Source organism: Mauremys mutica, chromosome 9, assembly GCF_020497125.1.
Source record: "Mauremys mutica isolate MM-2020 ecotype Southern chromosome 9, ASM2049712v1, whole genome shotgun sequence".
NCBI lineage: Eukaryota > Metazoa > Chordata > Testudines > Geoemydidae > Mauremys > Mauremys mutica.
In genome coordinates, this window is record NC_059080.1 from 67,829,725 (window position 1) to 67,853,094 (window position 23,370).

A 23,370-nucleotide genomic window follows, 5' to 3' on the forward strand; every position below is an offset into this window, starting at 1 on the left:
CCAGAGTCTACAGCATCGCCCTTGGGTGCAGGACAGCATGGCTTAGTGGCCAGAATCTACAGCACCACCCTTGGGTGCAGGACAGCACGGCCAGCGGCCAGAGTCTAAAAAGCAGCCCTTTGGTGCAGGGCAGCATGGCCTAGTGGCCAGAATCTAGAGTCTACAAAGCATTGGGGTGCCCCTTATGGGGTGGGGCAGCCCTGGTAGAGGGGTCTGGGCCCACCCAACTCCACCAGGCCCCAACCCAGGGCCCTAACAGTGGCGTAGCAGCTTGCCACTGACTCAGCGGGGGTGGGGGGTTCCTACCGAAACACACTGAGTTTCCCTGGGTGGGAGGTACCACTCCGTCACCCTCCCTGGGTCACTTCCTACCAGAGTCTGTGTTGGGGTTTCCCATGAGATGTCAGGTCCTCTGTGTTCGGCAGGGTCAGTCATCTCCAGGGTTTCCTCCAGTCACCAGGGTGCTGGCGGGCCATGGACGGCTTCTATTCCCAGTGCAGTCAGAGGCTGTGGCTGGCCCTCCGCAGGCGCTTCCCAGGCAGGTCCTTCCCCTGCAGCCTCCAGCCGAGGATGAGCTCCTCTCCCTCCCTTTATACTACTAGAGCACTTGGAGTATGCCCAGTCTTGCCAGGGAGGTGGGACTTCTGCTGTCAATACCATGGGCTTAACCCTGTCTGGGCTAGTGCGGGGTAAGCAGACCCTGTCACACAGGGGTTTGGCACCTGCACCTTGAAAAACAAGCAGCAGGGGAGAGGAACATTGTCTGGGCTTACTTTTCAAAGGATACATTTCAAAGGCTTTAAGAGGGAAGAAAGGGGACTCCTCTGTTATCCACCACTGAAGGAACAAAGGGATCAATGCCCTCTGATTCTGTGAATGGTGGATCCTCCAGCCTAAAGGACTGGAGATGCCAACAGTTTGATGTAAGTGAGAAAGGTTCTTAGGCAAAGATTGCAGCTTTTTTACATTAAGTATTAGACACTAGAAAGCATGTTATTTTTGTTTTGTTCCTAACCTTATTTTCTCTCGCTCAGTATCACTTAAATCTATGTTCTTTATTAATAAACTTATTCTTAGTTTTATTATAGACCAGTGTTTCTCAACGACCAGTCCATGGACTGCACCGGTCCCAGAGATCTCCCTGAAATGGTTTAGGAAAGCAGCAAGCTGGTCCCTGGTATCAAAAAGGTTGATAAACACTGCTATAGACCATCTCAGTGCTGTGTATTAAAATAAAGTGGGGTCTTCAGCTAAACTAACAGACTGGTGTGTGCGATGTCCCTTTGGAGGCAGTGGACTTGGTCATTTCAGTGAGTGTCCAGCGATAGGGGCTAGATACTGCAGAAAGATGTCTCTGGGGAACTCAGGAACTGGGGTTCACAGAATGTTACCTGTAAGGCCAGGTTTAGGTGTGATGTATATAATACACATTTATTTCCCATTTACCTTTAAAACTTTTAAGGACTTTGCTTTTTGTGGAGCCACACAGTCAGCCACATTGTGTTCAGTTCACTGCAGATTGTTTTAGGAGGGACATACACTCTGTTGCTCGGTCATGATGATTTTAGTTTAGTCCTATCTTGTTTTGCTCTTCTCTTAATCTAAAATAGAGGACATTCTGCCTGAAAGGGTTTGCTTATTGTTATTAAGAAAAAGCATAACACAGAGTATGCAGGTTTGAGACTCCTTATAGTTGTGCAAGACTTTTGTTACTAAACCAACCTGATTTTGTGTCATTACCTGCTGAAAACTGAGATCAAACTTGTTAAGAGATTCACCAAGAATTTGGGCCTATTTATGTTTTTTTATCGTACACATGAAAAACTAAACATTTTCCCTGGTTATGCTGCAAAACTAGGTGAAAATTGATGGTTCTGGTTGTGTTTAGTTTTTGAGATTTGGATAGAGCTGGTCAAAAAATGGAAAATATTTTTCATAGAAAACTGTTTTTCATCAATTTTTTTCTGTTCAGATTTGGATTTGTTTAAATCAGAAGCTCAAAGTTATATTTAAGAAGTGAGAACACATGAGGATGAAAATACAGAGATTCACACTCCCGTGTGAATGGCAGCCACTAAATTTCACACTATTTTAAACATCATCTTTCATATTATACATTCTACAATTCTTCTGCATAAACTACTAAAGATCCCATGGGATAGCTCAGTGGTTTGAGCATTAGCCTGCTAAACCCAGGGTTGTAAGTTCAATCCTTGAGGGGGCCATTTAGGGATCTGGGGCAAAAATCTGTCAGGGGATTGGCCCTGCTTTGAGCAGGGGGTTGGACTAGATGACCTCCTGAGGTCCCTTCCACCCCTGATGTTCTATGATGCAATCCTGCTTATTTACAAAGCCCTGTTTCCCCAAACATAGCAGAAATAAAACAGCAGAAGAGGGTTTCTTTGTTCACAGTTCCAAGCCCCTTTCCAGCCAGCATTCAGCCCAAGAAGCTTTCCTCAGGACCATGATCCCAGTGCTTGTTCTGGCTGTGTCCTTGGCTTTCTACTGTTTCATGTGCTTCTCTCACTCTCTCTTTCACACACCCCCAGCCCCTCCCCCTACACCACTACTAATCAATGCCCTAGCCTCTGCAATTGCCATATCGGTCCTTAAGGAAACTTCTTTGGCCACTTGGTTCAGCTTCTACTCAAGCCATGCCACATGCCTGTATTTTGGGCAGTGCTCCTATTGTTTCAGCTACCTACTTCCATAAAGTAGCTTACTGGTGTCTTACAACTATCTTAAATGGAGGGCTATTATGGCCAACAGCTTCAGTGAGGTTTCACCCAACCCAAAACTATAGGCTTGCTACTGAATCCGGAGAACATGGTACTGGTTGGATTGGATATTCACTGATATTTATAAGAAAGGACTATTGTCTCTAATAAAACAGTTACTGTCTGAAATGTGACTCAGCAAATGGCATCCATATTTATTCTCCCTGAAATATTGTGGGTTTTTTAGGTTACAAGTCAAAACAAGACTTGTCTAACTGCCAGGACTGCAAGCTCAAGCTGGTATTTGAAAACTGAGCTGAATTCTTACATCATCATTATCTGCCCCTGTTCTGGAATTCGTACTAAGCTGTTAGCTTTGTTGATGCTGGAGGCAAAATTCTACAGCATCATAGTAATGACACTAGCTATAGTTAAGGAAGTAGTTTCTTGTAAGCCACTGAGTTCTAATCTTTTATGCTTATTCTCAGCCCAAAGGTGATTTTTCCTTGTGAATATTTAGTTGAACTCGGCTGGCCAGGGAGGTCCACTTCCTAGACACCACAGTACAAAAAGATGGTCACGTTAACACCACCCTATACCAAAAACCCACTGACCGCTATGCCTACCTTCATGCCTCCAGCTTCCGCGCCAGACACACCACATGATCCATCGTCTACAGCCAAGCACTGAGGTACAACCACATTTGCTCCAACCCCTCAGACAGAGACCAACATCTACAAGATCTTTACCAAGTATTCTCAAAACTACAATACTCGCACAAGGAAATAAGGAAACAAATCAACAGAGCCAGACGTGTACCCAGAAGCCTCCTGCTACAAGACAAGCCCAAGAAAGAAACCAACAGAACTCCACTGGCCATCACCTACAGTCCTCAGCTTAAACCTCTCCAACGCATCATCAGTGATCTACAACCCATCCTGGACAATGATCCCTCGCTCTCACAGACCTCGGGAGGCAGGCCAGTCCTTGCCCACAGACAACTCGCCAACCTTAAGCATATTCTCCCCAGCAACTGCATACCGCACCATAACAACTCTTACTCAGGAACCAATCCATGCAACAAACCTCGATGCCAACTCTGCCTACATATCTATACCAGCGACACCATCACAGGACCTAACCAGATCAGCTACTACATCACTGGTTCATTCACCTGCACGTCCACCAATGTTATATATGCCATCATGTGCCAGCAATGCCCCTCTGCTATGTACATATCTATACCAGCGACACCATCACAGGACCTAACCAGATCAGCTACTACATCACTGGTTCATTCACCTGCACGTCCACCAATGTTATATATGCCATCATGTGCCAGCAATGCCCCTCTGCTATGTACAAACTGGACAGTCCCTACGTAAAAGGATGAATGGACACAAGTCAGATATTAGGAATGGCAATATACAAAAACCTGTAGGAGAACACTTCAACCTCCCTGGCCACACAATAGCAGATGTAAAGGTAGCCATCTTACAGGAAAAAAACTTCAGGACCAGACTTCAAAGAGAAACTGCCGAGCTTCAGTTCATTTGCAAATTTGACACCATCAGCTCAGGATTAAACAAAGACTGTGAATGGCTAGCCAACTACAAAAGCAGTTTCTCCTCCCTTGGTGTTCACACCTTAACTGCTAGAAGACCGCCTCACCCTCCCTGATTGAACTAAGCTCATTATCTCCAGACTGATTCTTGCCTGCACATTTATACCTGCCTCTAGAAATTTCCATTACATGTGTCTGACGAAGTAGGCATTCACCCATGAAAGCTCATGCTCCAATACATCTGTTAGTCTTTAAGGTGCCACAGGACTCTTTGTTGCTTTTTACAGATCCAGACTAACACGGCTACCCCTCTGATACTTAAAAAGAGGTAGTTTCTCCAGTTTTAAAAGTTTTCTTTGCATCTGGATAATACATCATTAGCTTCTTTTTAATACTTCAGACTTGCCATTCCTTCATCATGACATTGTTTTTAATACATTTGGAGAAAGTTTCATTTCTAAATAATGGAAAATCTTGTACTATGTATGTGAAGTCTGGGCCAAATCTTGAAGTTTTTTCCCCTCACTTTATTCGCTCTCAATTTATTCAGTGCTGCACATCTTTAGATGCCATTGATGACAATGGGAATTGGAGGGACTCAGCAGGAACTTAACACCAATCAGGATTTTGCCAAAATAAGGACAAAGTATCCCTACTCTTGCTTTGAACAAGAATAAATAAAAAGAATAAAAACAAGGGCAAATCTTACAGTGATGAAGCAACAACTTTCAGAGCTCTAGCAAAAGAGTTCTGTGGACGAATCTCCAGTCCTGTCTATATTAGAAATATTTTTCAAAAAATTCTCAGTGTAAGCGACATTGGGGGCCATTGTGTGTACCGGTGACTGCTTTCCACCACCAGTTTAACCACCATGGGCCAAATTTATAAAGGTACTTAGGTGCTAAAAGATGCAGATAGGTGCATAGTGGGCTCTTCAAAAGTGTCTAAGCGGGTAAGGTGAATAACTGGCTTATGTTAGTTCTACTACTGTCTCTTGGACAGCGTAGAGGCCAATGAATACATTATGTGTAGGGCCCTACCAAATTCATGGCCACGAAAAACATGTCACAGACCATGAAATCTGGTTTTCCCCATGAAATTTGGTCTTTTGTGTGCTTTTACCGTATACTGTACAGATTTCACGGGGGAGGCCAGCATTTCTCAAATTGAGGGTCCTGACCCAAAAGGGATTTGCAGGGAAGGGGTCACAAGGCTATTTTAGGAGGGTTGTGGTATTGCCACCCTTACATCTGCGCTGCCTTCAAAGCTGGGTAGCCGAAGAGCAGTGGCTGTTGGCCGGGCACCCAGCTCTGAAAGCAGCACCCCACCAGCAGCAGTGCAGAAGTAAGGGTGGCAATATACCATATCATGCCACCCTTACTCCTGCAGTGCTGCTGCTGGCAGCTCTGCCTTCAGAGCTGGGCTCCCGGCCAGCAGCTGCTGCTTTCCAGCTGATCTGCTCTGAAGGCAGAGCTGCCATCAGCAGCAGTGCAGAAGTAAGGGTAACAGTACCACAACCTCCCCTACAATAACCTGGTGACCTCCCCACAACTCCTTTTTGGGTCAGGATCCCTACAATTACAACACCATGAAATTTCAGATTTAAATAGCTGAAATAAAATAAAATAAAATATATTATTTTTAAAATCCTGTGACCATGAAATTGACCAAAATGGACCCTGAATGTGATAGGGCCCTAATTATGTGACTCCATGATGTCCTGTTCTAAGCCAAATCTAGTGTGTTACAGAGTAAAATTCTTGTGAGGGACAGGTGTCTGTTGATGCCGTCCACAGCTATCATGGTTTAGGTGTTCCGGGGTGTGTGTGTTCTATCCTGCTTTCTCCTTGGGTCAAAATCAAAGATGATCCTCACAGGGAAGTTGGTAGGCTTTTGGGGCAGATGACCATACCCCCTTAGAGAGCACTGGGCAACCATTTAAGAGAGTGGGACCTGTTTATTTAGAAAGCAGATCTCTTCATTCATCTTGACAGTGAGGGGGCATTTTTTGGTCAGATACTGGCCACTGATGCATTATATATCCTCAGCTTTGTCTAGTCATCAAGGTGTTTGATTTACAAAAAACATTCTTGATGAGACACCCCATTACTGATGACACTTTTGCAATGCAGGCTTTAGATTCTTTCTCAATGCAGCCCATATTATCAACAGCAGAGCTGAGGGAGGTGAAATCACCACCCATCTCGCCTGGATGATTACCCACTAAGATGCTAGAGCCTTCAGGATGTTCAAAATCACTGACAGGAAGAATTTATCCCAATTAATTTGCAGGCCAAATTTTGCCGATGATCTTTCGGGGGAGGGGGGGTTGCAACTAGCTCAGCTGTTGATTTGACAAACCAGAGCGATGTCATCAGAAAAATCAGTACGGGTGAGGTTTTTATCATCAAGGCTTTTCTCTAAAATACATTTACTTAGCGTATGGTCTAGCACGTAGTATATGACAGCATAGCCTGCTTAGACACTTTTGTCATTCCCACTAGACATCTTTAAGTACCTAAATAGCTTTGTAAATCTGACCATGTTTCTAACTCCATTTAGATCAGGTCTAATCAACACAGTGCTTAAACTGGAGATGGCGGCCAATAATCCTACACATAAGATTTGTTTTTCAGAGGTGTTGAATATCTGCAGCTCCCATTGATTTCAATGGAGGTAGGGGGTGCTCTAAAGTTCTGAAAATCTGACATATTTTTGAAAACCAGTTTTCCCTACCTATCTTACTACTTAGACTGAAATTCTGGATTTGTCTTTCTCTATGTCCATAATATTAATTATGTATATGTTGAGTTCTCTGCAAATCACTGTAGTGATTTCTGTCTCATACAACAGCACAGTGACATCATGGGCCATGTTTTAGCTAGCATTTTTGCCACTGTTGGTCTATCAAAAGAAAACATAGTAGCAAAACTGCATGAGTCCAGTGTATTTACTAGCACTTCCACTGTCATTACCACAAGTAGAACTGCAGTGGTGTTACACCAAAGGTAGAAAAAATGCTGAAAATTTCCAGTGTCGATATTCATGCCCTGCTCTGGAAGCCATACACCTTCTCCTCCATCTATTAGAGCTCTAGGAGATTAGATATTCAGGGCTGTGCATTACGGTTAGGAATGGGAAAAAATGCTTATTGTTAAATGAACTGTACCACTCAATTTTTTTTTCTAAATTGTACTTCCTGTTTCTGTATAAGTTTACAACCCATGCCACACTCCGTTTCTGACCCTTCCCTCAACAGCGCTCTGCTCCAAACACAACACACACTCCGCATCCACATCCTACACTCTGGTAAGCCTCTCCACACCACACACAAATGCCACCCCTTGTATACAGACAGTACAACACAATATAACACTCACATAGGCAGTCAAGCTCTCCATACCACAACATGCACAGCACTCATACAGACAGCCTTTCCCCTCCCTCTCTGCCTGCACACAACATAAAACACATACAGAGATACCCATAAACACATGCCACTTGCAAGTCCTAATACCCAACCCCACATGTTATTTCCCCCATTACTCCAATACTGCACTGACTTGAAGGAGCATGCACTTCTCTTCATTCCCCCCACCTCACCCAGGGGAAGGCCCGGCTTGGATCTATCTACATGGAGGTCTTATATTATGCCCACTATCACTATGGCTTCTGTAATGATGCCACTTCACTACCCCTTGGGAAGGGAGGCCCCTCCCAGGGAAGCTCCTGTTCCCCTCCTACCCACCCAGCCACTTCCTGGAGAGAGAGCAAAGCAATGGTGCCTCTTTGCATCCACTCAAAGGGGAGAGCATCTCCTGGCAGCATCAGCTCCTCTCCTCTTTGTAGTCCAGTGCCAGAGGTGCTCCTGCTGTGGACTACAGGGCCATGACTTCGTGTGCATGCATACATTCCCCTGCAATGTTTGTGTTGGTCACAAACAATAGAGTAGAATATTGACTAGCAACAAAACATTGCATCCATTATGATTCTAAAATAATGGAAACATTTTTAACAGAGTTTTTGAAAACAACCATTACCACCTAAATTTTATGTCTGAGATTAGTTGCTAGTCTCCCCTTATGCCCTTCACCTTCAACCTCCATTTTCAGCAATGGCCTCCAGCACTGCAAGCACAATTTTACACTTGCATTTGCATTTTGGTGCAAAATTATAGCCGCAGTTAACTACACCTCTATTTTAAATTGTAGCTGACACCCAAGGGGAAGAAAATGGGTGATGTCTTGTTTTGAAATAGATAAAGGTCAAACAGACCAAATTCACTGCTTGCATAAGTAGGTGAAACTGAGGTGGGTAGATGTTCATTTACTTACACCAGTAGTAAACTTGACCTTGAAATTTCCTAAAGCAAAACAGAGCTTTGACACAAATTTCTTGGGGAACTGTAGTGAGTAGCGGGCAAACAAAGACTGAGTAAAGTTTATGCTGAAAAGGTAGGAAGGAAATAAATGCAGCTCCCCCCTCCCCCAAGGCATTTTCTTCAGGGGATCTTCAGTTTGTTTTCCCCAGTGCCTACTAGGGTCTTCAGTGGCTTGTGCTTTCTGTAGTTGCCCCATACATGTATTTTTCCCTTTTTCTTTATTAATAGTTCTCCAGTTATATTTCTTGAAGACATCCTGTTTGCCCTGGAGTTACTGAGCCACTTTTCAGGCTGCCTAATTAGTCCTACTGCTACTTAGCCAACCACAACCATCCAGAGAGGAACTGAAATGAAAAGCTTCTACACAAATACAGCAGCAACATAAAGCTGGAATTCCCACAAGCACAAATATCCAGCAATTCTTGGGTTCCTTCTAGCTGGAACTACTATAACAATAGCCTTCCTTGCAATATTTTAGCTAAAACCAGAAGTGCAAAATAATAATTTTTAAAAAATAAATAAATTAGTGCAATACTTTTTAGCCCCAAACAAAGTTTAGGTTCAAAGGTAAGATACAAGTTTTGGGACAATTCTTATACAAGCTCATTCACTCACCTTTAATTTCATGGGTCAAATCCTGCGGGCTATCTTCAGGAAAGCCTCTCATTGATTTCAGGGGGCATTTTGTCTGAACAAAGACTGAACAAAAATTGGGTAAGGATGTCAGGATTATTATTTCTATTTGAAAATAATTGGTAGGCATTTACATATTTGATAAGGACAATTTAAATACTTAGATAGGCCGATCAAATAGATATAGGCTTTGTGCGCCTGCAAGAGAGCTTTAAAAAAACAAGCTGTTCAGAACTGTCCCACCAGTCACATGCTGTCAATATTGAAAACTATTCTATATCTATCTGTCATTACATAGTTTCCCTGTTGTTGTTCTTGTTGCAAGCTTTGGGTGATATCCTGGCCTCATTGATGTCAATGGCAAAATTTGCATTGACTTTAGTGGGGCTGAGATTTCACCCTTTGAAACCAATATGTTTACAACTTTTCACAGAGTTTTTCATATTGATGGATAAAATGGGAATGGAATGTGCTGGGGGATATTTCCTGTAATACGAAGAAACAGTCATAAACATATGGGGCAAATTCATCTCTGGTGCAACTTTATTGAAGTCACTCCAGGGATTAATTTAGCCCTATATCTGAAATTGAGAAATACAGATGTATTTCTTTTGTTAAATATTCCACCCCACAGAGGTTTCCTGAGTCCTAAAGAGAGAAAAGGCAGTGGGAAACAGTTTTCCCAGATATTTATGAAAGCACCCAAAGTATTACGCAGCCTCAAAGATCATTTCATAAAAATCATTTGCATAACACCTGCCTTTACACATAATAATGCCTGAATGGATGTCCTGCACCCTAAAGCCAATGGGAAATCATGCTGACAAGCAAGCTGAACTCTTTAATCATGAGAGCAGATGAGTACACATGAACTATTCAAAATGCAGTTCTATCTGAAAAGTGACTTCAGATGGATTTGTGGTAGCTCAGCACCTCTAAAGATCAGAACCTGGGTGTCTCAGTTTCGGGAACCCAGAAGGTCACAAATATTCACAAAGGGATTTAGTGCCTAATTGCTGGTTAGCTTTAGGCTACACCCCTCTACTTAATATTTCCCTGGGCTAGTGTGGGGAACAGACAGACCTTGGTGTAATGTAGGTGATGTTACACTGGTGCAGTGCAGAGCACAGGGATGCTGACCAGCATACACCTGTTTGAGGAAGGAGATGCTGAAGCTGGAATGTGTTGCATATACATGTGCAGAGAAGGGTTAATGCTGGGCCCAGAGTAGGGTGCAACATGCACCTGCCTGGACAGGGAGAGGGAGATCCTGGGGTATCAGAGGGAGATGTGGTAAACATACCTGTATGGGGATGGGATTGCTCTAGGTCAGAGTGGGGCCAGAGTGTTGTCAGCCAGTGTCAGAATTGTTGCAGAGTGTACACATCTGGTGGTCGGGATGGAGAGGTTCTAGGACTGCTGAGGAGTGGAGTATGGGTATATCTTTGTGAGGCAGACATACTGGGCCAGAGTGTGGCCTGGGACTCTCTCACACATAGAGCTCTCTCTGTTTTTTCTATAACATCCATCACTAAATGTATTTCAGGTAAATTCCTCCGTGAAATGCAAGGGGGTTCATTCTCTTCTTCTCTCCCTGCTTGGGTACTGTATATTCAATCATTGTTGTGGGAGAAATGCTTTGTCAAATACAAAGATTTTGAGAGTGCTCTGGAAGTGGTCAGGATCTAGATTAGTCTGATCCCCTCTAGAAGTTTGTTCTACAGCCAAACCCAGCTGAACAAAAATACTTTATCTCCAGCTACCATGCTGGAGCTTTGTAAATTGCACAGTCCCAGAGGAGCACAGCGGTCTTGGCAGTTATGATTAGAAGCCTGGACACTGGTGTATCTCAGTCTTCAATCTGTTGTTAGCTTTGAAGATCAGGACCAAAGCTTTTGCTGAGTAATGGAAACAGTCTGGGAGCTCAAAAGGGATAAGAGCACAGGGGTGATGTGCTCACAGCAGCTCGTACCATTAATAATGCAGTCACTACCTCCCATACAAGCTGGAGCCTCTGCATTGCATCCTTGTTCAGTCCCAGATAGAGCGAGTGCCAATAATCTAGTCTGGACATGACAAAAGCATGGATAGCTATGGCCAAGACCTCATCCAGGAAGAGTTACATCTAGCAAGTTACAGCCTGTAACTGTGGCTTCCCCCCACTATTGATGCTGCCTAATCATCTATGCTTAACGATGAATCAGCCAGGACACAAGACTTCAATTTTGGCACAATTGCCTATAACCACTTCCCAAGTCCTCTCTACCAGGATTCAGAGTGTAGCTATGGGCAACTACTTCTCTTTGTCTTCACATGCAGCCTATCTCCCTTCCTCTTCAACATCAACATGAGATCTCTTAGGAAAGTGGAGAGATTCCAAGGCTTCGCTCACATCTCTGCAACACTGGTACTTAAGCTGCATCTCCACTTTTCCTTTGCCCTCTGGAGGATCTCACAGCACATACAGGAGACTAGCTGTTAGCTGGAGACCAGTTCTAACAAAACCCAGGAAAGACTGAGAGACCGGTGGTCTAAAGGGGAAACTGTATGAAGTTTGGTGTGGCACCTTATAGACTAACAGACGTATTGGAGCATGAGCTTTCATGGGTGAATATCCACTTCGTCGGATGCAAGTAGTGGAAATAGATGAACTGAAGCTGAAAGTTTCAAAGAGAAACTGCTGAGCTTCAGTTCATCTGCAAATTTGACACCATCAGCTCAGGATTAAACAAAGACTGTGAATGGCTGGTAAACTACAGAACCAGTTTCTCCTCCCGTGGTTTTCACACCTCAACTGCTAGAACAGGGCCTCATCCTCCCTGATTGAACTAACCTCGTTATCTCTAGCTTGCTTCTTGCTTGCATATATATACTTGCCCCTGGAAATTTCCACTACTTGCATCCGACGAAGTGGGTATTCACCCACGAAAGCTCATGCTCCAAAACGTCTGTTAGTCTATAAGGTGGCACAGGATTCTTTGCTGCTTTTACAGATCCAGACTAACACGGCTACCCCTCTGATACTTGTATGAAGTTTGTCTTGCCCTGACCTGAAAGTGGTGGTTGGGGTGTGTGTGTGGGGGGGGGGGGAGGGATGGTTGTCTCACCTGTGTGGGTAGGAGAGTGAGGAGTGAAGATCAGCACTGACAGAAGTGAGAGGGGGTGCAGATACCTGTGGGCGGGAAGAGGTGCTGGGGTTCAGAGGGCACAGAATGGCTGGGGCTGACAGGAACAGCCCCTGGTGTTCAGAAGGGCACACGCAGGTGTGTGTGGGGGAAGGTGGGATGATGGGAGAGCGCACACATACCTGTGCGCTGGGGGGAGGCTCAGAGCGGTGCACACACCCCAGTGCTGGGGACAGGGGCTCGGAGGGGCGCACACACCCCATGGTGCCAGGGACGGGGGCTCGGAGGGGCGCGCACACACCCTGGTTCTGGTGGGGGGCGGGAGTGAGATGGGTTCGCAGGGGCACACACACCCCCGTACCGGGGACGGGGGCTTGGAGGGGCGCACACGCCCCAATGTCTGGGATGGGGGCTCAGAGGGGCGCACTCACCCCAGTGCTGGGGACAGGGGCTCGGAGGGGCACACACACCCCGGTCCTAGTGAGGGGCGGGAGTGAGATGGGCTTGCAGGGGCGCACACACCCCGGTGTCTGGGACGGGGGCTCGCAGGGGCGCACACACCCCAGTGCTGGGGACAGAGGCTCGGAGGGGCGCACACACCCCGGTGTCTGGGACGGGGGCTCACAGGGGCGCACACACATCCTGGTGTCTGGGGGATGGATGCTCGGAGGGGCGCACACACCCCAGTGCTGGGGACAGGGGCTCGGAGGGGCGCACACACCCCATGGTGCCAAGGACGGGGGCTCACAGGGGCGCACACACATCCTGGTGTCTGGGGGATGGATGCTCGGAGGGGCGCACACACCCCAGTGCTGGGGACAGGGGCTCGGAGGGGCGCACACACCCCATGGTGCCAAGGACGGGGGCTCGGAGGGGCGCACACACCCCAGTACCGGGAACGGGGGCTCGCAGGGGCGCACCCGCCCCGCCCGCTGCCTGGGACAAGGGCGCACACACCCCATGCCGGGTGCGGCGCGGGCGCTGCCGCCTGTGCGGAGCCGGACGGGGCTGGAACGCCGCGGTCGGCCCTGTGGCCGGGCGGGGGAGGCCACCTGCGCGGGGCGGAGCTCGGGCCGGGGCAGGCGGCTGCACCTGTTCCGTGACCCGCGGCCGCCGGCCTGGGGTGCTGCCTGTGCCGGGTCGGCCGGGGCGCGCAGACAGCTCAGGCGCTCGCTTCCTGGAGCATGGCCCGGGTGCTCCGCAGGCTCCGCAGCTCCCAGCCCGTCGCCCGCTTCCAGCGCTGCTGCGGGCTCTTCCCCGCCGCGGAGGAAGGAGCCGGCGATGGGGACCATGTCCCGGCCCGGGACACCTGCCCCCGGGGCAGCCCCGCCCGGCAGCGGCTGCCAGAGGCCAACGGTGTGAAGAGCAGCCCCCAGCCGCAGGTAACTCCCCAGCCCGGCACCAGGGAAGCCCCCGCCCCAGCCCGGCAGGCTCAGCAGCGTCTTCTCAGCCCCCCACTTCCCCTGGTGGGGTAAAGGGGGGGGAGGGGAGCGGTCCCATTACCCCCCTCCCCCCTCCTGGGGCATCAGTGGCTTTGGGATATTTATGGGTTTCTATATTCCCCCACCTCATTTCTCTTGCAATCTGGGGGGAGGGGAGTGTTTCACTGATCTCCTTCTCTGCTTTCCCTCCCTTACTCCGGAGTCCAAAGAGAGTGAAAGGGGGTCTGTACCCTTAGGGGAATTCCTTAATAACCTTGGGCTGTTAGAGGGTACTTTACTCTCGTGTAGGTGGATGCAGAAATTCATGATGATTTAAAAGGGTGAAGCTTTACTAGGGGCCTGGGAACTTTGGAAAGGGGCCCTGAGGGACTGTAGGGGTCACTAAAAGCAAGAGTGAGTCAGACAGTTAGAAAATGAAATTTCAAATGAAAGTGAAAGAGGTTCTGGTTATATTTCCATTGTCTGATCAGTTCTACTTTACACACACTGATACCAAAGGGTGTAACCCCTTTAAATCTTGCAGTCGCATTCATTTTGGCAGTCCCCTTGAACTCAGTGGGGCTCTGTGTGGGGCATAAAGGCTCTCCCTATGGATCCAGTTATTGGATCAGGGCCTAAGATTGCAATTGTTACATTAAAAAAAAAAAGAGACCTTTTTGTACCCTTCCTATAAACTTACCTGGAGAAACAGGTGATGAATTTGCAAGTGGATGGGAAACAATGTGAGGGGGAAAAAAAATCACAATTATTCAAGCTTGAGTAAATCAAGGAGAGGCACATGGGAAGACTTTTAATTTACCAATACAGACACTGTTAGGAAGAACCTTCAGCCTTTACTTAGGCAAAGTCAATGGGAGTTATGACTGGCCTAAGCTTGCAGGATCAGGCCCTTTGTACAACAACTGAAATTTGCTTTTTAATATTTCTCTCAGTGACTTAGTTTTGTACATACGAGGTAAACAGTGTCATTTGACTCTTGCAGTCATTAGCTACCCAGACAAAAAGTACATATTAAACCTTGTATAATTGTTGCAAACTACTTTCTAAATCAAAGTAAACTTTATTCTTATAATTTGCTAGGTCTGTTTATGCTAGTGACTTTCAAAAACAAGCATGAGTAAATGAATTTCACATCTGAAATTGTATGATCAGATTCTTAGTTGATTCCAGCCTAGAGTTTAGATTTGCATTCATGATTTGCTTTCTTGTGTTTATGCTGTTATTTGTTGTCATGGACAGGGCTAATGTTCTAGTAATACAAACTGATCAAAGACAGCGGTGACTTCTGTACAGCTTAAAGCAGAAAATAAGACCAGTGCTGTCTGTGTACAAACTGCAAAACAGATGGAATGCTGGCTGGCTATGTCTGAACAAATAGAAAGGTTGTGGCACTTGCTGCTGGTGGGATACCCCCCTGAAGAAGCATCAAATGTGGAAAAGTTGAAGGACGTACTAAAATGTAAAAAGTTCCCCTGAAGTGCCACTTCCTGAAATTAAGGTGGTAATAGTGCCTATGCTTAGATCACGGGGTTATTGATGAATCTGAAGCTTCAAATCACCTAAGGATACCGCTGTTTATAAAACTTGTCTGGTTTTCATTTTATCTATTTTTTTTAAAAAAGATTTGAAGAAAATATGATCTGTGGAGCATGGCCAAGGTTGTCAGTTTATGTCAGAAGAAGGAAAGGTGGATAACAAGGAAAAGTACTGGGGATGTTATGAAGAAAAAGTGGTGTTGGGAAAGGAGATAAATAGAGCTGGTTTCTGTGTAGAAGTTAGAAAGATATCATGGCCAGATCCTCAGCTGGTGTGAACTGGCATAACTTCATTGAGGTCAATAGAGTGATGCAAATTTACATGGCAGAGGATCTGACCCCATAAGTAAGAGGTTGTCTAACAGGTCAAAAAGCCAGTCATTGATATATAGATATACGATAAATGTTAAGCAGCTGGGGGATGGGGAGAACAGAATAGAATGTAAATAAAGGTTTGGTCTAAACACAAAGTTGCACCAGTTTAACTAACTGTGTGATTTTTAAACATTTCGCTAAATCAGTGCAACTTTGTGTAGACACATCAGTCTAAACCCAGCTTATATCTGTTTTGCTTGCTCCTGTAAAGTCATTCAACCTAAATGGATATTGATTTTAAAATTGGTTAAATGTCTCTCAGCACAGGCGTTTTCTTCAACTAAATTGGTTGAATTAAACTAGTGCAAATGTGTATATACACAATCTCTAATAGTGATAGCCAGAAAAGGGAACTAAAGAGCTGGAGTGGGGATAGATGACAAATTATAGAGGAGAATTTTTAAAGTGAAAATCAGAGTGACGACTTCTTAATTAAAAATAGAGCCTGAGTCAATGAGGTGCACAGCACTAACTAGGGAGACTAATTCAAGAAGTTCTTATTCCAATTCTAAATTTAAAAGAAGCATTCTGAGGAGAGATGTTGTCTGAGTTACCTTAATTTTTAAGAAGGCTGTTGTCTCCCTCCAACTATTATTATAATTGAGAGATGTTGATACTCCTGTTGCTTCTAGACCCCTTCTAGATTGCAGCCAGCAAGAACTGCCTAAGGTCACTGAGCAAGACTGATACAACTCACTAGAGGTCTCCATTGGAGTAGCTACAATGCCGCTAACCCCAAAGTGTAATTAGTCTAAGTTAGTCAGCACTGTCCATTATGAGTGTGGCTGCATACAGGTTGTGCTTTCCTTGCTTTCTCTGCTCTTGCCCAAGCAAGAAAAGCACTGAAATATTGAAATTTACAATGTACCTATTTAGTCTTATGCATTTGTATTATCACACACAAAAAGTTCAGGAAGAGTATGGTGCAGTGTGCACGTACAGTTTTCATGACTTGCTTGTCTCCCATTGCATCAAACTGGATTTGTTACAGGTCATTCAGGAAGGGCAGTGTGTGTACTTGGAGTTGTAATCTTTCAAGCTCAACTCACAAAATAAATTCACCCACCTGAAATTGTGCAAGTGTTCCAAGTATGCTCACTCATGCTCTTAGTTCTTTGGGCTTAGCTTCCTTTCACTGGGGTCTAAATGTGTGGGGTCTGTTATTTCTCCCTGCATGGCTTTTCTTCCTAGAGGCTTCTTGCGCTCAGCTTCCCTTTGGAGGGCCTCAGCTACCCAATTGGTCTCTGCTTGGCTCTTACTTGATTGGAAGGTCAGGAAGACTCATTCATGGTACTCTTCCAAGTCTGCTCACTTGTAGTGCCAAATGGTCTGCAGTTACAGTAAATTATGCAGATCTTTATAATAGGATCCTCCCTTCCAGAAATAGTTAATACAGAGAAAGTTATTTTAAATGTCAGAGAAAGTTTTATAACTATGTTGACATTTAAAATAATTGGTTTTCTGAGTTAATACACACTGAGATGAATGGATCAGTTCACACCTCTGACTTATTGTTTCAGATTCTGCAAACAAAAGGTAGAGGAAGGATAACATGGTAGTTAGGATGCTATCCTGAAATGTAGAAGATCAGGATTCAGTTCCCTGCTTTGCTACAGTCTGTGAGAGACTTTGGCCAAGTCTCACTTTTTTTTTTGGTACATCACCTCACCATCTATAAAATGGGGCTAATAGTGCTTCTCAGCCTTGCAGAAGCGTTATGAAGATAAATACCTAAAGATGGATGTGGTCTTTGGAAGGGATTGGAAGAGATGAGGAGCTTTAGTAATAGAGGTGCTTAAACATTTCCTAGGGTCAGGTCTACACTACTGCTTAAGTCGCTCTAACTTATGTTGCTCAGGGATGTGAAAAAGCCCCTCCCCCAAGCTACAGCGGCACTATGCCAGCAGGAGACACTCTCCCAATGACATAGCTTCTGCTTATTGTCAAAGTGGAGTAATTATGCCGACAGGAGAACGCTCTCGTTGGCATAGTGCATCTTCACCAGACGCGCTATCGTGGTGCAGCTGCGCCGATGTAGCACTGTAGTGTAGACTTGCCCCTAGTCTTGATTACTCCGGGGCCAACCAACCTTTAATAGTTCCTGATTTCCTTTTGTGGTTTTAGTGTAACAGACTGAGGATTCATTTCTGAATTTTTTTGCTTTTAGGGAGTTTAGTCATGAGATTTTCTGAAGTCTCTGGCAGTTGAACACAAAAACATGACAATCCTCTGAAAAACTTGCCCCATGTTATTTTTGCAAGTAAGTGTTCAGATTCCAAATCAAATGGAGGCTCTAGACAAACTGACTGCATTTTAAAAAATAAGGTTCCCTTTGCTTACCAACGGTGTCCCAATTTCTGGATGATTCCTTCTTCTGTAGATAAGCTCAGATAAAGTTCTTCCTACATTTCTTGTAAGTTATATTTCTTACATATCCCTAAATTATTGTTATAAATATCCCCAATAAATGGTTTGAATGAATGTTTGATGTCTTAACATTTCAACAGATGCTCAAGGGCATCTCATTGAACTCTGGAAGGATATCTATATTTACTCTGTAGATACATTAATTGTCTAAAGGACTCCTGACTGGTATAATGTTTCCATATTGGTAGCAGCCTGTCTCTCTCTCTCTCTGTTTTTTTTGGTAAGTGAATATAGTGCTGACCTCTGATAAAGATATACTCTTAGTAGGGGTCTTGTAAGTTGACCTTAGTATAGATGAAATCTGTCCATAGCTGGAATGGGCTAGAAGAAATTGCACATCTGTTAATGCTAGATGCATTGCAGCCAAATAAATGCAGTAATCAATGACTACTTGCAGACTAAGATATTGCTTAATGTAAAGGTAGCTAGATCATGTTTTGGAATCTGAAATGCCTTTTTTTTTTTTTAAATACACACACAATAGATTTTTAGCATCTGTCCTCCCCCAATATACTTCCTTACCCTTTTGAAATTCAAACAGATGCTTTGCTATATAAAGGTCTTATTTCAAGATGGGCTTTCAGGCCTCAAATGTGGCACTTTTTCTTGCTCCATCAGCAAAACAAGAGCAAAGAAAAACTCCCCTAGCTGGATAGGGCAAGGAGATACAACTGCTGTAATTTAGTCCACATTTTTAAAAACCAGCCTCAGATTTGAGTGTGCTGCTGGAGAAACCTGGTGCCTGATTTTTTTTTCCCCTGAGGGGCTGCTGAGCACCTGCAGATTAGCACTGCTGAAAATCGGGGGCCCAACCTGTCTATTCGTCCTGTCCTTTCTTAGCTATTGTCAACCCACTGTGTCTCCTTAGGAAACTTGTCCCTTTGGTATGTACCCAATTTTTGTTCTCATCAAGGTTGATGGTTCCATTGTTTCTGTGGAAAGCAGCTGTTATGGGAAGTTTTAATCATGCAGAATAAGGGGAGAGGGTCCCTTAGGTAACTTGGGCCAGTCCTGTGGAGGACTTTGAACATGAGGATTGAAGTCTTGAATTGCATCTAAGATTCTTCAAGGGAAGTATGTGTGTAACAATTCCCTGGAGGGGTTGTCAGTGGGCACTGAATACAGGACCTCTAGTTCCAAAGCACAGACCTCTATGAGTTGAGTTAAAAGACTAAATTTGTTAGTTGGGACCAGCCATAGGTGGCTATCCTCTGTGAACCAGCCACAAAGTCAGACTACCAAACACTAGTAACAATGGCAAGTGTATGGTAATCTAAACCTTTACTGAAGGGTGGACTCATCACAGTCCACCACTGCCAGGGCCATTGTTCATCTTCTTTCCTGTCCTTGGACACCATTGTCTTCTCATCCTAACACCAAATCTGTAGTCCTGGAATCCTGGCAACAATTACAGCAGGCATTGCTAGTGGAGGAGGTAAGTTACTTGATTTTTATGTAATTTTACTGAATGTCTTAATCTTTTATGCTTATGTTTTCTGCCTTGTAGCTGAGTTAATGGTTTCTCATATGTCATTCTCCCCCCATATTCCAGAGATTCACAGAAATGGATTATACAGGACAAGTCTAGAGGAAAAAAGGACCTTCTTGGGAAAGTCATCTGACCCCAACAAGTTATTCTTTTCTCCTTGCCAGATGTGGTAATGGTCCCTACAAGACACTACTCATCTCGGGAAGGATTGCTGAGTGCTAGAGTCTCACCTGCTGGTAAGACTGAGGTCTAGGATTTCTTAAGGTTGGGTGGGTAGTGTTGCTTAAGCCTCGTTTACACATGCACAAGTTGCACCAGGCTTAATTAAAATTGGCGAAGAACAATTTAGCTTAATCTGGTGCAAAACCCTTTGTAGGAAACACCTGTTTAAAATAGTTCTGTGTAGCTTGCATATTTAAATCTACCTACACTAGTTAAATTTAAATCCAGGTTTAAACATAAATAAAAGTTACATATAGGGATTTGCACTGGTTTAAAAATGGTTTAGTTTATCTGGCGCAACCATGTGTAGGTCATTGTTTAGTGACAGTTTTGTTGTTTGTCTTGCTGGAGGTCAGCTATGTTCCTTTTGTTGTTTTTCTGGAAGGTGTCTGGGATGCGGAAATTGCTGCAGTCAGTTACCTGATGTCTACCAGTTCTGATTCATATTAAGATAAGTTTTTAATGTTGCAATATCAAACTACATTCTCTCCTTCCCTGCCCTCTTTTATGTAGTATGTAAGAGGAGTCTAATCAGTGTCATTTTTCATTTTACAGGAGAAGATAATACCATGGCTTTCACCAGTCCAATTATACTGTATTAAAATATGCATTAAACATTTGCATTGCATTCCGTGGTCTGTTTCCAATAAGCACTGTTCAGTGATGACAGAGTTCCGTCTTTAGGATTAGCCTGTTTAAAAGGGGGAAAGGAGCTGCTGTGTGGAGAAGATGATACAATGCTCTAAGCATCGGGGGAAGGAACTTGGAGGTTCAGTTACAACAGTGCACCTGCAATGCCAGTTTTTCTCGAACCTGGCAGCATGCTGATGTGTAGTGAATTGATGTATTGTTAAGCTTTGATGAAGGTGCACTCAGTGCTATTGGCAGAACTGTGTAGTTATGAGCATTCCTGGATGTGAAGGGTCTAGCCACCTTTGCAGGTGCCTGAATTTGTGGTTCTAATAGCTTCTCTTCAGTGTTGATAGATCATTAGGGTCTCTAGATAGTAGGTAGATAACTCATTACTGACAGTGGGTGCTAACTACTGCTCTCTTAGCCTCAGTGACACTTCCTATAACTTTTTGAATCAGTTTGGGCTGGTCTACACTAGCCACTAATGATGTTGCTAAGAGTGAAGGAAGGACTTGCTTTCAGTGATGCTGGAACAGTTTTTATAGTGGGGGTGCTGAGAGCCATTGAACCAAACTGTAAATCCTGTATATGATGGAAACTACTTCAAGCCAGGGGGTGCTGCAGTACTCTTAGGGTACGTCTACACTACGGGACTATTCCGAATTTGCATAAACCGGTTTTGTAAAACAGATTTTATAAAATCGAGTGCGCGCGGCCACACTAAACACATTAAATCGGTGGTGTGCGTCCATGGTCCGAGGCTAGCGTCGATTTCTGGAGCGTTGCACTGTGGGTAGCTATCCCGTAGCTATCCCATAGTTCCCGCAGCCTCCCCCGCCCCTTGGCATTTCCGGGTTGAGATCCCAGTGCCTGATGGGGCAAAAATCATTGTCGCGGGTGGTTCTGGGTACAGCCTCACCCCTCCCTCCCTGAGCAGCAGACAACCGTTTCGCGCCTTTTTTGCTTGGTGAACTGTGCAGACGCCATAGCACAGCAAGCATGGAGCCTGCTCAGCTCAATACCGCAATCGTGAATGTTTTAAACACCTCGCGCACTCTCGTGCAGTCTATGGTGAACCAGGACCTTCAATCCGAGGCGAGGAGGCGGCGGATATCGCTGCGCGGCGATGACAGTGATGAGGACATAGACACAGAATTCTCTCAAACCGCGGGCCCCTGCGCTTTGGAGATCCTGATGGTAATGGGACAGATTCTATCCATTGAATGCCGATTTTGGGCCCGGGAAACAAGCACTGACTGGTGGGACCGCATTGTGTTGCAGGTGTGGGACGATTCCCAGTGGCTGCGAAACTTTCGCATGCGTAAGGGCACTTTCATGGAACTTTGTGACTTGCTTGCCCCTGCCCTGAAACGCCATAATACCAAGATGAGAGCAGCCCTCACAGTAGAGAAGCGAGTGGCGATAGCCCTGTGGAAGCTTGCAACGCCAGACAGCTACCGGTTAGTCGGGAATCAATTTGGAGTTGGAAAATCTACTGTGGGGGCTGCTGTGATGCAAGTAGCCAAAGCAATCACTAAGCTGCTGCTACGAAAGGTTGTGACTCTGGGAAATGTGCAGGCCATAGTGGATGGCTTTGCTGCACTGGGATTCCCTAACTGTGGGGGGGCGATAGATGGAACCCATATCCCTATCTTGGCACCGCAGCGCCAGGGCACCCAGTACGTAAACCGGAAGGGGTACTTTTCAATGGTGCTGCTAGCACTGGTAGATCACAAGGGACGTTTCACAAACATCCACGTGGGATGGCCAGGGAGGGTTCATGACGCTCGCGTCTTCAGAAGCACTACTCTGTTTAAACGGCTGCAGCAAGGGAATTACTTCCCAGACCAGAAAATAACAGTTGGGGATGTTGAAATGCCTGTCGTTATCCTGGGGGACCCAGCCTACCCCTTGATGCCATGGCTCATGAAGCCATACACAGGCAGCCTGGACAGTGGTCAGGATCTGTTCAATTACAGGCTGAGCAAGTGCAGAATGGTGGTGGAATGTGCATTTGGCCGTTTAAAGGCGCGCTGGCGGACATTACTGACTCGCTCAGACCTCAGCCAAACCAATGTCCCCTATGTTATTACTGCTTGCTGTATTCTCCACAATCCCTGTGAGAGTAAGGGGGAGACCTTTATGGCAGGGTGGGAGGCTGAGGCAAATCACCTGGCCGCTGATTACGCGCAGCCAGACACCAGGGAGATTAGAAGAGCACACCAGGAAGCGGTGCGCATCAGAGAAGCTTTGAAAACGAGCTTCATCAATGGCCAGGGTAGAGTGTGACTGCTGTGTTTGTTGATGAACACCCAACCCCCTTGATTGACTCAGTCCCTGTAAGCAACTCCCCCTCCCCCTTAGAGTACAGCTTACTTATGCAAATAAAGTCACATATATTTAAAAAGCATGAATTCTTTATTGATTCATTATAAAAAGAGGGAGAGAAGTAAGGGTGTGGTTTGGGAGGAGGATAGGAGGGATGGAGAAGGCCATTAAAAAAAATTCACAGTAACGACATCCTTCTGGTTGGGCTGTCCACGGGGGTGGAGTGGGCGGGTGCACGGAGCCTCCCCCCACGCGTTCTTACACGTCTGGGTGAGGAGGATGTGGAACATGGTGAGGGTTGAGGGTGGTTATACAGGGGCTGCAGTGGCACTCTGTGATCCTGCTGCCGTTCCTGAAGCTCCACAAGACGCCGGAGCATGTCAGTTTGATCACGCAGCAGCCCCAGAGTTGCATCCCGCCACCGCTGATCTTCCTGCCGCCACCGCTGATTTTCCTGCCGGTCTTCCTGCCGCCACCTCTCATCTCAGTTGTCCCTCCT

At 45.5% G+C, this 23,370-nt stretch overlaps 1 protein-coding gene across 1 annotated transcript in view; it reads left to right on the forward strand.

Annotated features, from left to right (window-relative positions):
• Positions 1-13,604: 13,604 nt before the first annotated feature.
• Positions 13,605-23,370, forward strand: part of SGPP2 (sphingosine-1-phosphate phosphatase 2) — a 77,956-nt gene continuing 68,190 nt past the window's right edge. The window contains exon 1 of the mRNA XM_045030475.1: positions 13,605-13,802. Within this exon, the coding sequence (XP_044886410.1) occupies positions 13,605-13,802 (198 nt within the window). The remainder of the gene's footprint in view (positions 13,803-23,370) is intronic.